At 43.8% G+C, this 14,409-nt stretch overlaps 1 protein-coding gene across 1 annotated transcript in view; it reads left to right on the forward strand.

Annotated features, from left to right (window-relative positions):
- The window catches only part of SH3BP4 (SH3 domain binding protein 4), a 55,804-nt gene extending 41,655 nt beyond the window's left edge, over nt 1-14,149 (forward strand). The window contains exons 3-5 of the mRNA XM_066575704.1: nt 6,135-8,485; nt 9,343-9,531; nt 12,701-14,149. Of these exons, the coding sequence (XP_066431801.1) occupies nt 6,135-8,485; nt 9,343-9,531; nt 12,701-12,925 (2,765 nt within the window). The 3' untranslated portion in view covers nt 12,926-14,149. The remainder of the gene's footprint in view (nt 1-6,134; nt 8,486-9,342; nt 9,532-12,700) is intronic.
- The last annotated feature ends 260 nt before the right edge of the window (nt 14,150-14,409 follow it).

Below are 14,409 nucleotides of genomic sequence, written 5' to 3' on the forward strand. Positions count from 1 at the left end.
CTGGCATATTAACATTTTTCACAACACTTCTGCCCTATTCAGCAATTCCAGCAACCTGATTGGTTGCTTGGTGAATCAGCCAACCCAAACAACCAATCAGGCTGCTGGAACTGCTGAATAAGCAGAAGTGATGTGGAAAATGTTAATATGTGAGCGGAGGGGAAGCAGCGCAGACAGCAAGGAGGAGGTAAGTATGTGGTTTAGGGGGGCTAATGGTGGCTGCTGGGGGGGGGGGGGGGATTTAGTGGTTGCTGCCGAGGGGGGTGTTAATGGTATTAATGGTTGCTGCTGGGGGGGGGGGGTTAATGGTGGCTGCTGAGAGGGGGGGTTAATGGTGGCTGCTGAGAGGGGGGGTTAATGGTGGCTGCTGAGAGGGGGGGTTAATGGTGGCTGCTGAGAGGGGGGGTTAATGGTGACTGCTGAGAGGGGGGGGGTTAATGGTGACTGCTGAGAGGGGGGGGGTTAATGGTGACTGCTGAGAGGGGGGGGATTAATGGTGGCTGCTGAGGGGGGGGGGGTTAATGGTGGCTGCTGAGAGGGGGGGGTTAATGGTGGCTGCTGAGAGGGGGGGGTTAATGGTGGCTGCTGAGAGGGGGGGGTTAATGGTGGCTGCTGAGAGAGGGGGGTTAATGGTGGCTGCTGAGAGGGGGGGGTTAATGGTGGCTGCTGAGAGGGGGGGGGTTAATGGTGGCTGCTGAGAGGGGGGGTTAATGGTGGCTGCTGAGAGGGGGGGTTAATGGTGGCTGCTGAGAGGGGGGGGTTAATGGTGGCTGCTGAGAGGGGGGGGTTAATGGTGGCTGCTGAGAGGGGGGGTTAATGGTGGCTGCTGAGAGGGGGGGTTAATGGTGGCTGCTGAGGGGGGGGGTTAATGGTGGCTGCTGAGGGGGGGGGTTAATGGTGGCTGCTGGAGGGGGGGGGTTAATGGTGGCTGCTGGAGGAGGGGGGTTAATGGTGGCTGCTGGAGGAGGGGGGGTTAATGGTGGCTGAGGGGGGGGGTTAATGGTGGCTGAGGGGGGGGGTTAATGGTGGCTGAGGGGGGGGGGTTAATGGTGGCTGCTGAGAGGGGGGGGTTAATGGTGGCTGCTGAGGGGGGGGGGGATAATGGTGGCTGCTGGGGGGGTCACTATTAGGGCTTGTTCACATGGGTATTTCGGTAGCACAAATACGCTGTGTATTTGCGCAATCAAAAATTGCTAATGCCTGCATATTTAGGCACGGAAAAAAGAACGCAGATGGGCCCACTGAGATGGTGCCCAAATATGCAGTGAATACATCGGTTTCCTGCGCATTCACCACATATTTGCACGGCCCATTCACTTCAATGGCCTATTGGGGTGCGTAGTACGCAACAAAATAGGTCATGCTGTGTGAAAATGTACATCATGTGACTGAACTCACTGAAATCAATGGCTTCTATTCACTGCATATTATGTACGCAAATACGCTTGTGTGAACGAGCCCTTACTATACTGTCTTACAATCGGCCCTTTGAAGGTCACCATAAGCCCGATGTGGCCCTCAGTGAAAATGAGTTTGACACCCCTGCCTTAGCGGGTTATTAAACTATTACGCGGTTTCCATAATTTCCATTAACTTCTCTGGATGGATTTGATCCAGTTTGGTCAAATGGCTGAATTAAAGGAATGTTGGAAGAAAAAAAAAATATTCAAATCAAATTTTTTTTTTTTTACTTTTCGTATATAAATACCCCCAAAAGAATATCCTGATTCACAAAGTTTTGGAGGGATGACTTGTTGGTGTATGATTATTAATTTGTTAGGGTTTGTCTTAGCAATATCTTTAAAATGTGATCCAGATAGTCCACTCTATCCTAGCCAAATTCTGAATCTCAAATCTAAGCATACTACATAGTTTGATGAAGCCAACTACTTTCTACAAAGCTCTTTCAGGTTGGTTAGTCCTTGCATTGTGTTTTTGCTCAAAGCGCTAATGTAATTTCTGCAGTGTGCAAAAACGTCTTGAAATCCAAAATCGTCTATTTGGTGATCATTTTAATACAAATAATCTAACTGCCATCTAGATTATAAATGTAAGATTTCCAGATCGTCCTTGACAAAGCACTATAAATACCTTGCCTTCTCTTCTTGCCGAGTTGCGACCCGTGGTGTGCAAAAACTTTGCTTCCTTATACAGTAATAAAGCTAAAGGTCCATTTAGGCGTGACGAATGTCGGGCAAATGATGCCCGACACTTGTCCCAGCAAGTACCCGCTCACGTGCTTTTGCACAGGAGCGGGTATTGCTTCACAGCAGGTTGGCTGGAGGAAATTTCTCTTCGCACTTCCCCGCCCCTCCCCATTCACTTAACATAGCGGCCGCTCAATACTGAACAGCTGCTATTTACACTCACCGCTCATTGTTCAGGATTTTATGCAGCTTATTATTCTGAATGATCATCGTTCAGTGTAAATAGCATCTGTTAGTACTGAACGGCCACTATGTTAAGTGAATGGAGAGGAGCAAGGGAGCGCGAGGAGAGAAATCTCCTTCAGCCACCCCGCTGTGAAGCAACAATACTTACTCCTGTGCAAAAACACGTGAGCGGGTACTTGCGGGGATGACTGTTGGGCATAGTGTGGCCGACATTCGTCCCATCTAAATGGGCCTTAATGCTTCCTAAAGGGTGTGAAAAAGATGGAAAGTCCATGGAATGCTATTGAAATCTTTTAGGGTGGAAAAATAGAAATGACCAAACTAAAATGTGGTTGCATAAATGTGAACACCCTCTTATATTTGGGGATGTAGTTGTGTTCAGATTTAGCCAATCACATTTAAACTCATGTTAAATAGTCAGTTCCCAGCTGCCATTACTTACAGTGGTTCTGATTTACCCACATATAACCTTCAGTTGTTCTAGTAGGATTTTTCTAACATTTTCTTAGTTACATTTCTCAGCAAAAGCCATGGTCTGTAAAGGCTTTACAGCACATCAAAGGGATCTGATTGCTGAAAGGTATCAGTAAGGAGGAGGATAAATAAAAATTTCCAATGCATTACATATACCATGAAACACAGTGAAGACAGTCATCAAGAAGTGGATTAAATTTGGCACAACGGTGACATTACAAAGAACTGGACTTCCCTCAAAAACTGATGGCAGCCCTCAAAACAATTTTCTTCAGTTTTTTTCAAGTGGCCTACAGCAACATGAAGGAAGCTGCAGACATTTCTGGCAAGTACTGCATGTGACCACTATCTCCCATATTCTTCATATGTCTGGGCTGAGGGATAGGGTAGCAATGGTGGCCTGGCTATCTTTTGCCAAAACCTACATCAAGTCTGCCAAGTGTGTGGGAGATCGTGTTATGGATTGAGACCAGAGTTAAACTTTTTGACCACAATTCCAAAAGGTGTGTTTGGTATAAAGTCAACACTGCACACCACCAAAAGAACACCATACCTACAATCAAGTATTATGCTTTGGGTTTGTGTTTCTGCTGCTGGAACTGGGACTTTATAATCAAGGTGGAGGGAGTTCTGAACAGTTCCAAATATCAGTCCATTTTGGCCCCAAACCTTCAGGCCTCTGCTAAAAAGTTGAAGAGGAATTTTACCTTTTAGGCTGCTTGCAGACGGCCGGGTCGGATCCGGCAGCGAGAATTCTCACGGCAGGACCCGACCCCGAGCGCTTGCAGAGAGCAGCGCGTACTCACCCGCACCCTGCAGCGCCATATCTTCCATGTGCCGGCAGCCGGCACATGGGCAGACCGGAGCCCTGCACAGAAATAGAACATGCCGCGGTTTGTCGTTGCCGTCTGCATAGTATTGCGCATGTTAACGCAATCCTATGCAGGCTTCCAGCGGCGGAAATCGGATTTCCACCCGCCTGCAGGCGGCCTTAAGCACGTCAACCACCCAAAACATACCTCCAAATCAACAAAACAATGGCTTTGCCAGAAGACTTGGATTGGCCCAGACTTCAATCCCATTGAAGATCTCTACATTGACCTTAAGAGGGCGGTACACAGAAGATGCCTTTGCAATCTGACAGATTTGGAGCGCATTTGCAAGGAAAAGAGGGCAAAGACTGAATACTGTTATAAAGTAAAAGGTTACATCAACAAAGTATTAGTTTTAGGATGTGCATATTTATTAAACCACATTATTTCAGTTTTCTCTTTCAAATCCTCCATTCTAAAAGATTTCAGTTTATTTTTCAGTGGAATTGCACAGATAACGGCTCACATCGATGTTGGAAATAAATCTTAAATGATTTGTCTTGGTCATATTTTTTAACATGACAAAAACATGTCATTTTAACACGGGTGTTTTTAGACTTCTTTTTTTTTAAATAATCTATGTGTATATACAATGCTATTTGTAAAAAAAATTAACATGTATTTAGGACTAGAGATGAGCGAGCACCCAAATGCTCGGGTCCGCGTTATTCGAGTCGAGCCTTTCGTAAAATTCGAGAGCTCTACTCGAGTAACGAACCCTGTTGACTACAATGGGAGACTCGAGAATTTTTGTACGTGGGACGCCGGGTGCCGAGCTTTTTTTTTTTTTTTTTCTTCTCCCTCTCCCATCTCCCCCCCCCCCCCCCCCCAAATTTGCATTGACATTCTTTGCAATTTATCCAGTTATGACTTGCCTATATGATAAACACTACAGTGATTACAGGAAACATGATTCCTGCTTTTGAAGTGTCTTGTGTTCTCCATGTGTGCCATTAATGCATGTGTCTGTGTTCACACTACAGTTTTTTGTTTCCGTCCAGTTATTCCATTGCAAGAGCAGCTGAGTTGAATGGAAAATGGAAGCAAGCGGAAAGCTTGCTTCAGTTTTTAGTTTCCAATTTCTAATGACAGCAATGTTAAAAAAAAATAATCTGTTTTTGGTTCTGTTTTTTTGAACTGAAAACAAAAGCACAGCAGTCTGCACTTTTGCTTCATTTTTGTCAATTTTCTGTCACCATTCAGCTCTTTTTTGTTTTTTTTCTTTTTTTTTTATCATATTTCTTTTTATTGAAAAGTTTTTCCAAATGTAGCAAAAATAATATGATACACAATATACATATGTTTTATACTGAACTATAACATTAAGGTAATTCTGCTTTTTAAACTGATTGAAACTGAAGGTGTTCCGCTTCGATGCATGTCTATGAGCACACAAACTGAAGCTTTTTATCTCCCTTTAGCTACACGAATGAAGAAACTGCTAGATGGAAACAAAGAAATGCTAGTATGAACTTGGCCTTAAATTGTGCTTATTGATTTATGCAAATAAAATATAATACATGTGAATACATGAAACTTTATAATTCACTTCCTCACCTTTCAGCAGTTTCTCGTTTTACTTTTCCATCTGACAGTCGGGCTCAGAACCCAAACAAATTTAATTAAGTTTTTATACAGAAGTTGGAAAATAAGGGAGATGCAACTGCAATCTCTCTTAGTGGTTAAACAGAGGTACTGACACACTTTCTTCTTGTGGAGAACGGCAGCTGGTGTAGGGAGTCTTGCAGGCAATGCTCCTTGGGAAAAGGTATGCAAACTAGCGCCCCTCCAGAAGGAACACTCGTGCTAACTATTGGAGATAGCTACCTATATGTCGGTGCCTGACTCTTTAGGAAGCCTTGAAACATGATCATGAATTTTAGCAAAACCAGAGTCTCCTCCAGGAGGAAGAGACACCCATCTGTAGATAGTTGGTTTTAAGGTACTTTCCTCTCTTCAGTACAGAGCAGGGTACTGGTTGGCTGAACTGCTGTCCACAGATGAGTGTCTACTGAAATCCATATGTGGAATCCTTGCACAATCCGTGGTGGGTTTTCTGCTGTGGAGAATATGTTGTGTGAATGTAGCTTCATGAAAAACAAATTGACACCTATTTCCTAGGGATCTCTGGCATCTTGGTTTTGCCTAGGTGTAGGGGTGCATTGATGGCCTGTGTGATCAGTCTTGGTCCAACCCAAAGTATTTTCATAAACTCCTTTGAAAGTAATCCTAATAGTGATACTGTTTTATATGCAGTAGGCATGAAAAATAGCTTGATGGTATCCAAGAAAAATAATTATGGATATTTGGACTAAAGTTGGTGAATAGAGTCTTAGTTTCTCTAAACTTGCTCCCTGTACTTTTATTGATCCACATTTTTTTCTTGTTCTTCCAGTGTTGTCACCTAGTTCTTTGCGTATTGATGTTCCTACATCCCTGGAGAATGTAAAGGAGGTGGTGGCGATTAAAGATTATTGTCCCAGTAACTTTACCACCCTGAAATTTTCTAAAGGAGAACACTTATATGTGCTGGACACTTCTGGAGGTGAATGGTGGTATGCGCACAATACAACAGAAATGGGCTACATACCCTCTGCCTATGTACAACCTGTCAACTATCGGGACTCCTGTCTTAGTGACAGTGGTATGATAGATGGATTGATGGAAAGTGTTGATGAAGGTGTAAAAGAGCTGGATCTCTTAGGAGACTGGACTGATATACTCAGTCAGAACTCTGTCAAAACAAATAACCCCTTCTTACGGCCAACTGTTTCAAACCCTTTTCTGAATGGACCAGTGAATGCTCCGCAGAAAATGGACCCAGATTCTAACAATGTGGTGGACTTACTGATGTTTGATCCATTAGCACCTTCTTCTGCTGACTCTACAGATACCAACACTGATGTATTCTTGGAGTTTTTTCCACGTGCCAACCAAATGAATACAATGGAAGAGCCAGCTCCTGTAAAACGAGACAATCCATTTTTCCGGAGCAAGCGTTCCTACAGCCTCTCTGAGCTGTCCATTCTCCAGGCAAAGTCTGATAGTCCAGCCACGGGCAGCTTTTTTGCTGGTCTCAAGTCCCCAGCTCCTGAGCAGTTCCAGAGCAGGGAAGATTTCAGAACTGCATGGCTTAATCACCGCAAGCTGGCCCGGTCCTGCCATGATCTGGACTTGCTGGGCCAGAATCCTGGCTGGGGTCAGACTCAGCCTGTGGAAACTAGCATTGTCTGCAGGCTGGACAGCTCTGGGGGTGCCGTGCAGCTGCCGGATACAAATATTAGTATTCTTGTCCCAGAAGGACATGTAGCTTCTGGGGAAACGCAACAAATTTCACTCAAAGCCTTGCTTGATCCTCCACTGGAACTCAACAATGATAGGTGCACAACAGTAAGCCCTGTGCTGGAAATCAAACTTAGCAATATGGAGGTGCAGACTTCTCTGACATTAGAGGTGAAAGTCTCTGTAGAGATACGAAGTAATATACCTGCTCCAAGCGTCGCCATATCGTGCTTGCGGAGTGATGCTAAAGAAGGTCCTTACAACTTGTTGCCTCATTCTTACTCTTATGGAGACACAGTTCAAGTTAAACTGGAAAACTTAGAACCAATTATGTATGTTGTGATGGTTGTTCAAGCACAGAGCATGATACCTCCTTCTAGTGTTTGGGAATATGTTAACAAGAAGGTAACTGTTGGACTATATGGTCCCAAACATATTCATCCTTCATTTAAGGCTGTACTTGCTATATTTGGCCATGATTGTGCCCCTAAAACCCTTTTGGTCAATGAGGTAAGCCAGCAAGCCCATGGGTTAGCACCAGTAACTTTACAGTTGTGGGGGAAACAACAGTTTATTCTTTCTAAGCCTCAGGATCTTAAACTTTGCCTTTACTCCAACATGACAAATTATAGGGTAGAAGCTGGTGACCAGGGCAAGATTGTGAGAGGATTTCAAATTAAACTTGGCAAAGTTAGCCGGTTAATATTTCCAATTAATTGCCATGACCCTGCACAGCTTTCTGATTTCACTCTTAGGGTGCAGGTCAGAGATGAAGTAGGCAATATCTTATCACAGTATTGTGTACAGACCCCAAGGCCACCTCCAAAAACTGGTCTTAAATCTACGGGGCCAAGAAGATTTCTTAAGAAAAAAGAAATTGGGAAAATAGTCTTGTCCCCTCTTGCTGTTACGTGTAAGTATCCAACATTCCAGGAACGGCCAATAAACAACCTAAAATATGGCAAACTAATAAAGACTGTCGTGCGACAAAGTAAAAACCCATATCTGTTGGAGTACAAGAAGGGAGATGTGGTAGCTCTTCTGAGTGAAGAGAAGATCCGACTAAAGGGACAGCTGTGGACTAAAGAATGGTACATTGGTTATTACCAAGGGAAGATAGGCCTCATTCATGCCAAGAATGTACTTGTTATAGGAAAAGCAAAACCAAACTTTTTCTCAGGATCGGAGTTGACTACAAGTACCCTTTTAGAGCAGATCCTGCGACCTTGCAAGTTCTTAACCTATATATATGCCTCTGTTCGGACCCTGTTGATGGAGAACATTGGTAGCTGGAGATCCTTTGCTGATGCCCTTGGTTATGGAAATCTACCCCTCTCCTACTTTTGTCGTGTGGAATTGGAGAGTGAGACTGAAAGGGTGGCATCTGTATTGGAGAAACTGAAAGAGGAGTGCAATAACAATGAGGGCAAGGAAAGGAAATCATTCCAAAAGGAGCTGATTTCGGTAAGTTCTATCCTAACCCTCTTTTGTGTCCCCTTCACATCTGATTACTTGGTACAATGTTTCCAGTCTATACACATTAACAGCACAGGTCTTTCTTGCCTTGAAGATTCTTAACATGCATCGGTGTATGTAAGAGCAATTCTGAATGTCTTGCTTATACGTAATCCATAGCTATGGCAAATATTAGGTTTGCATGTGCTTCCTGTCTGTGACTGTGAACACAAACACAGTGATGCCTTGGGTTAAAAGTTTAATTCGTTCCATGACAGAGCTCTTAACCCAAAACACTCGTAAGTCAAATCAATCTTCCCCATTGAAATGAATTGAAATGCCATTAATGCATCCCGGACCTCCCCAAAGCCCTAACTACACTACGTGTAAAAAAAACAAACATCACTCGCCTACCTCCAGCGTTCCGGTCGTCTTGCGGGTCTCCGTCGCTGCTGCAGCCTGCCCTGTCCTCCTTTACGCCGACAGAGCATTTCTTCCTGGAAGCGGGGCTTGAATTTCCTGCCTCCAGCAAGCTAATGCTTTGATTGGTTAATCCAGCGCCACGTCAGCTAATGAAAGCCGGTGCTGGGTTAACCAATCACAGCCATTCAATGACATCATTGTATAAACTTGCGAGCTTCTCGACTTGCGAGCAGGCTCGTAACCTGAGCTTTTGGTCTTAAATCGCAGCAAAAATATCAGAGAGTCTGCTCGCAAGCTGAGGCCGTCGCAAGCCAAGGCACCACTGTATATAGATATCTAATGTGCTTACGGTTCATCACAATTTTGAGACGTTTTCATTGCATTATTATGCAGTGACTACGCTTTACAAATGGAATAACCCATTACTCTTCTGCTTTTTATAGGCCTTACTGAAAATGGACTGCCAAGGGCTGGTGGTTCGCCTTATTCAGGACTTTGTATTGCTTACTACTGCAGTTGAGGTCGCCCAACGCTGGAGAGAACTGGCCGAGAAATTGGCGAAGGTATCAAAACAGCAGATGGAAGGCTATGAAGCTCCACACCGGGACAAAAACGGACTCCTGGATAGTGAGGTAAGAGGGTTTAAAGAGTGAAGATGGGGGTGCATGCACAGGACCAACTCTGTTATATTTATTTTGTTACATCACACTCCTATGTTAAGGGTATGCAAAAATGGAACAAAAACTGTAAATATTGTACAGAATTAGAAAAACGGTTTCTTTCAGTGCCACAGCTCATGTGAGCAGTGTTGACCAATCTAAAAGTAGCGTGAAATGCCTTAGACCAGGGGTGTCAAACTCATTTTCACAGAGGGCCACATCAGCCTTATGGTTGCCTTCAAAGGGCCGATTCTAATTGTAAGAGAGTATAGTAAAAGTGAACCCCATAGTGGCCCGATTGGTAATAAGGTTCCCCATAGTGGCCAGTGGTGCATATATATATATATATATATATATATATATATATATATATATATATATATATATATATATATATATATATATATATATATATATGTATGTATGTGTATATATATATATATGTATATATGTATATGTATATGTGTGTATGACATACACATATACGCACACTATTATACGCATATATAGCACACAAGGACACTTCTGCATTTTTATACTTGCCTGCATCCAATATGGTCCCACTGGCAGGTGTACTGGCTGCTCTCTGTCCTTCTTGGGGCCCTCCTGCGTACTTGAGCCCCTGATCCCTCCCCAGGCCTGATGCCATGAACAGAGGGAGGGCCGGTGACAGAAGGTCACCCTGCAGCTGCTCCTCCTCAGTGCCGCTCTCCTTGCTCTAGAGATCATGTTCTCTGCAGTCATCTTCCCTCCTCCGTGGCCGCTGTAGTGTGCTATCGGCACTTCTCTATTACTGTCTGCTCTACTGAGACAAAACAAGCCGATAGAAGATCGCCTACTGACAACAGCACGGAGGGTGAGGGAACTTTGTGCACAGCCGGCGGGCCACAGGAAATGAGGTGGCGGGCTGGATTCGGCCTGCGGGCCTTGTGTTTAACACCTGTGTCTTAGACTATCCATGTATCTGGTAGTGAGAGAAGCTCTGAAGCCATCTTGCAAGACGAAAGAGTGGCCTAGGAATTAATGGCTCATGAAAAGTGACAGGCAACCTTAAACTCCCCTTCAACCCCAGGCCAAATTGTGTCTCTGAAACTGGATGGTCACTTTAATTAATAAAGCCAGCGAACATAGCTGGTGATGTCACCCACGATTTACCCATCTACTCCATACGGAAGTAGCGAGTACATCATGGAATATTGTCTATGGCTGTCCTATGACTGTCCAGAGAAACTTTAAATGGTCTGTCTTCCTCTCCACAAATATTGGATATAATAAACTCAACTAATTCCACCGGTACAGATTTAACCGTGGTACTGGGGTTGAGAGCAAGATGCACTAGATGTTAATGTTCTTTTATATGTCAAAATATAGAAATGTTGGCAGAAGTCACACCATGCCACTACCCTTCTGCAGTATTAACCCATTGTAATCCAAACTGTATCCTGGTTTTCCTAGGGGGGCTTACTCTTTTTCTGCCGTTATACAACAGCGCTATCTGCTGGCTAAAGCCAGTATTGCATGAGGTGACATGTTGGATAGGCTCTGACAGCAGAGAGACTGGCAATATACAGTAAGAGAACCCCCGGCAGTCGTTTTCCAACATTGGAGCGGTACAGCCTTAAATCATAATGTCTTCAGACCTCAGACAGTGGATTGGAAAGAGTAAATGGGAATATTCTAGGAATACATTATGATGGACAGCCTCCTTAAAGGGGTTGTGCCAAGTAATAAAGTTATCCCCTTTCCACAGGTCGGTCCCTGAGTGAATAAAGCAAAGATTTCATAGGCACACCGCTGCTCCATTCACTTCACAGACAGCGATGCCGGTGTTCTTGAGCATAGTAATTTCCCCGGTTTTGTTATTAACCCTTTCCAATTCAATGTCGGGCCTGCCCCGACATCATCATTTCCCTCCACAGCTCCGATGTCGGGACAGGCCCGACACTGCAGTGCAGGAGTGCATCTGCACCCAATCATCAGACACATCGGGTGCAGATGCACTCCTGCACTGATCCTCATCAAGGACCCCCGAGGAGAAGGCAGAAAGGGTTTTTAACTAGAGATGAGCGAGTATACTCGCTAAGGCAAATTACTCGAGCGAGTAGTGCCTTAGCCGAGTATCTCCCCGCTCGTCTCTAAAGATTCGGGGGGCAGGGAGGAACGGAGGGGAGGTCTCTCTCTCCCCCCTGCTCCCCGCCACAACTCACCTGTCACCGGCGCCAGCCCCCAAATCTTTAGAGACGAGCGGGGAGATACTCGGCTAAGGCACTACTCACTCGAGTAATGTGCCTTAGCGAGTATACTCGCTCATCTCTACTTTTAACCCTTTCTGCCTTCTCCACGCATTACATGGCGCTCAATTAGTGCTATGTAATGCAGAGAGATTCCGGCCGGCGATCATGTGACCGCCAGTGTTACCTGACCCCCAGCGGTCACATGAACACCAAATCGGGAGGCCGAAGGGAGAATGCGAAAGTATTACTTCTGCATTCCTCCCACGGTGCAGTGAGCACCTGCACCCTCCTGAACTCTGTCAGTTCAGGAGGGTGAAGGGAAAATGTATTTTTTCTCATCCATGGATGAGAAGAAAAAAAATAAATTGGAAAGGGTTAAAGTGAATGGAGCAGCAGCACGCCTGCATGACCTTCTTTTATTCCATACCATCAGGGACTGCCTGGAACCCAGTTCTCCAGATCAGTCAAGGTCCCAGCATTGATCATAAAGTTATTCCCTATGCTGTGGGTAGAGGATAACTTTAGAACTTAGTACAACCTCTTTAAAATAACAGATCCCTAACTGGTAAAATTAGCACACCCGGGAAAGTTGTTCAGGAAACCTCTAATCCATCTCAAACTTTATGGAATTTACGTGATAATATTTCAAAAATGATATAAAAAAATGTTCCAGTGGGCCATAACAATCTAGTTTCAAAAATATGAAATCCTAATCCTTTTTACAATGGTACAACCTTTATCCTGTGGCTGAACATTTCTTCAGATCCATATAATACCGTACAGATCTGTTCCAATCCCTAGTACTTTTATTTATTGACACAGTAAAGCTGGTAAGTACTTCTAAAAGTCAGCGATGTAACCTAAAGACCTAATAATGCTATGTAACAATCTGATTTTCTTTTTTTCAGGCCATGTGGAAGCCAGCCTATGATTTTCTTCTTACATGGAGTGCACAGATTGGGGACAGTTACCGAGACGTCATCCAGGAGCTCCATACGGGCCTAGATAAAATGCGCAGTCCAATCACGAAGAGATGGAAGCATCTCACCGGGACTCTGATTCTTGTGAATTCTTTGGACATTTTGAGAGCAAATGCATTTAGCACACAAGAACAGGAGGACTGCGTAATCTGAACGTCCCATTTTTGATGGCCGGATTGGACACAACTTCCTTGTCTTAATGCATTGATAGTCAGGTTTGCACTAATGCAGTCTGTTGCAAGTTTCGATATTGTGCATTTTGGACTATTTTTGGCACCTTTTTAATACCAGTGAACTGTTGTATATTAGCAAAACAGATTAACTCTTTGGTCGTCAAGGGTGACATCTGCAACTTCTCTATTTAATTTTTTAATCCATGCAGAAATCTCTTTGTTAAAGTCTGTACACTGGATGACCCTGGCTTTATGTCACCGGTTCTCTCTTGTTTGTTATATCCGTAGGGCATGTGTACAGTGTAAATAAGCGGGGATGATCTAAAAACACGGAGTGGTTTCGAGCCAGACACTATTTAATCCTTCTGGTTCCACGTCTTGTTGGTTTCTGGAAGAGCACAAATGCATTCTATTCATTGTATGTCTAGCCTACTTTTTGTCCCAATAGTTGTTTATGGCCTTCTTGTACACGGTCATTTGTGACTGCTAGTTCATGTTCTGTGTGGAACATTTTATATGACTTTCCCTTATGGGTTTTTTGTTACCATGTGATTTTATTTCCCATTTTGGCTAAATGTAGCCATGTAAATATGTAATTCTAGCCCAAACCCCCAACCCCTAACTATATGTAGGACATTTCCTGACAATCTTTTGTCACACGTGCCTGTTTTACAGCAATAAATGAAGTGTGTTTAACGTAGGTTAAGGCAGACACTTAGTGGAAATTGATGCTATTAATCAATGTCCTGCAATGCAGTCTAACCAGGTTAGCACTTCCACCGCCTTTCCCGGAATTGATAATAGTACGCCAGATTTTATGGGCGGTGAGTTGACGTTTCCAATCTCAATCTGACACTAACTGGTCTGCAGGTCCCTAGGACTTGTTTAGTGTTTTCGCAGTGCCTTATACCTGTTGTATTAATGTAATGACAGCACTGCTCCCAATAGGCAGATGGGCTTTACAATTCCCCCTCGTACCATAGAGTGAGTGTCTCATTGTCAGAGTCCTTCATTGCATGTCCGCATAGTCTACTAGAAGGTTGGTGGATACCAGGAGATGGACTTCAACTGCTGGAAAATGAGTACTAGGAGCAGACATGACTTTTTTTTTTTGTGTGTGTGTCTTGAGTTTTTATTTCTGACAGACTTCTAACTACCTCGCATTCACTTCACATGAGTCTAATAAAAGTCTAAGGTCAAAGAATCAAAATGTGCAATGTCTTTTTGGTTTTTTTTCTTTGCAACCTTTGGAATACAGCAGTCAAGTGGATGATTTATATACAAACCGATCAAAGTTGTAGTGAAAAAGGTGAGGACTTATGAAAATGGTTAATTTTTGGATATATCTAACCCTTCTACACTGTTTGCAGCACTGTTTGCTAAACTTATCAGTTTTGGTGTCACAATTTTAGTTAACTTTTTTTTAAAGGTTGTCTTATGATGACTACTTACATAGCCATGATA

Source organism: Eleutherodactylus coqui, chromosome 8 (genome assembly GCF_035609145.1).
Source record: "Eleutherodactylus coqui strain aEleCoq1 chromosome 8, aEleCoq1.hap1, whole genome shotgun sequence".
NCBI lineage: Eukaryota > Metazoa > Chordata > Amphibia > Anura > Eleutherodactylidae > Eleutherodactylus > Eleutherodactylus coqui.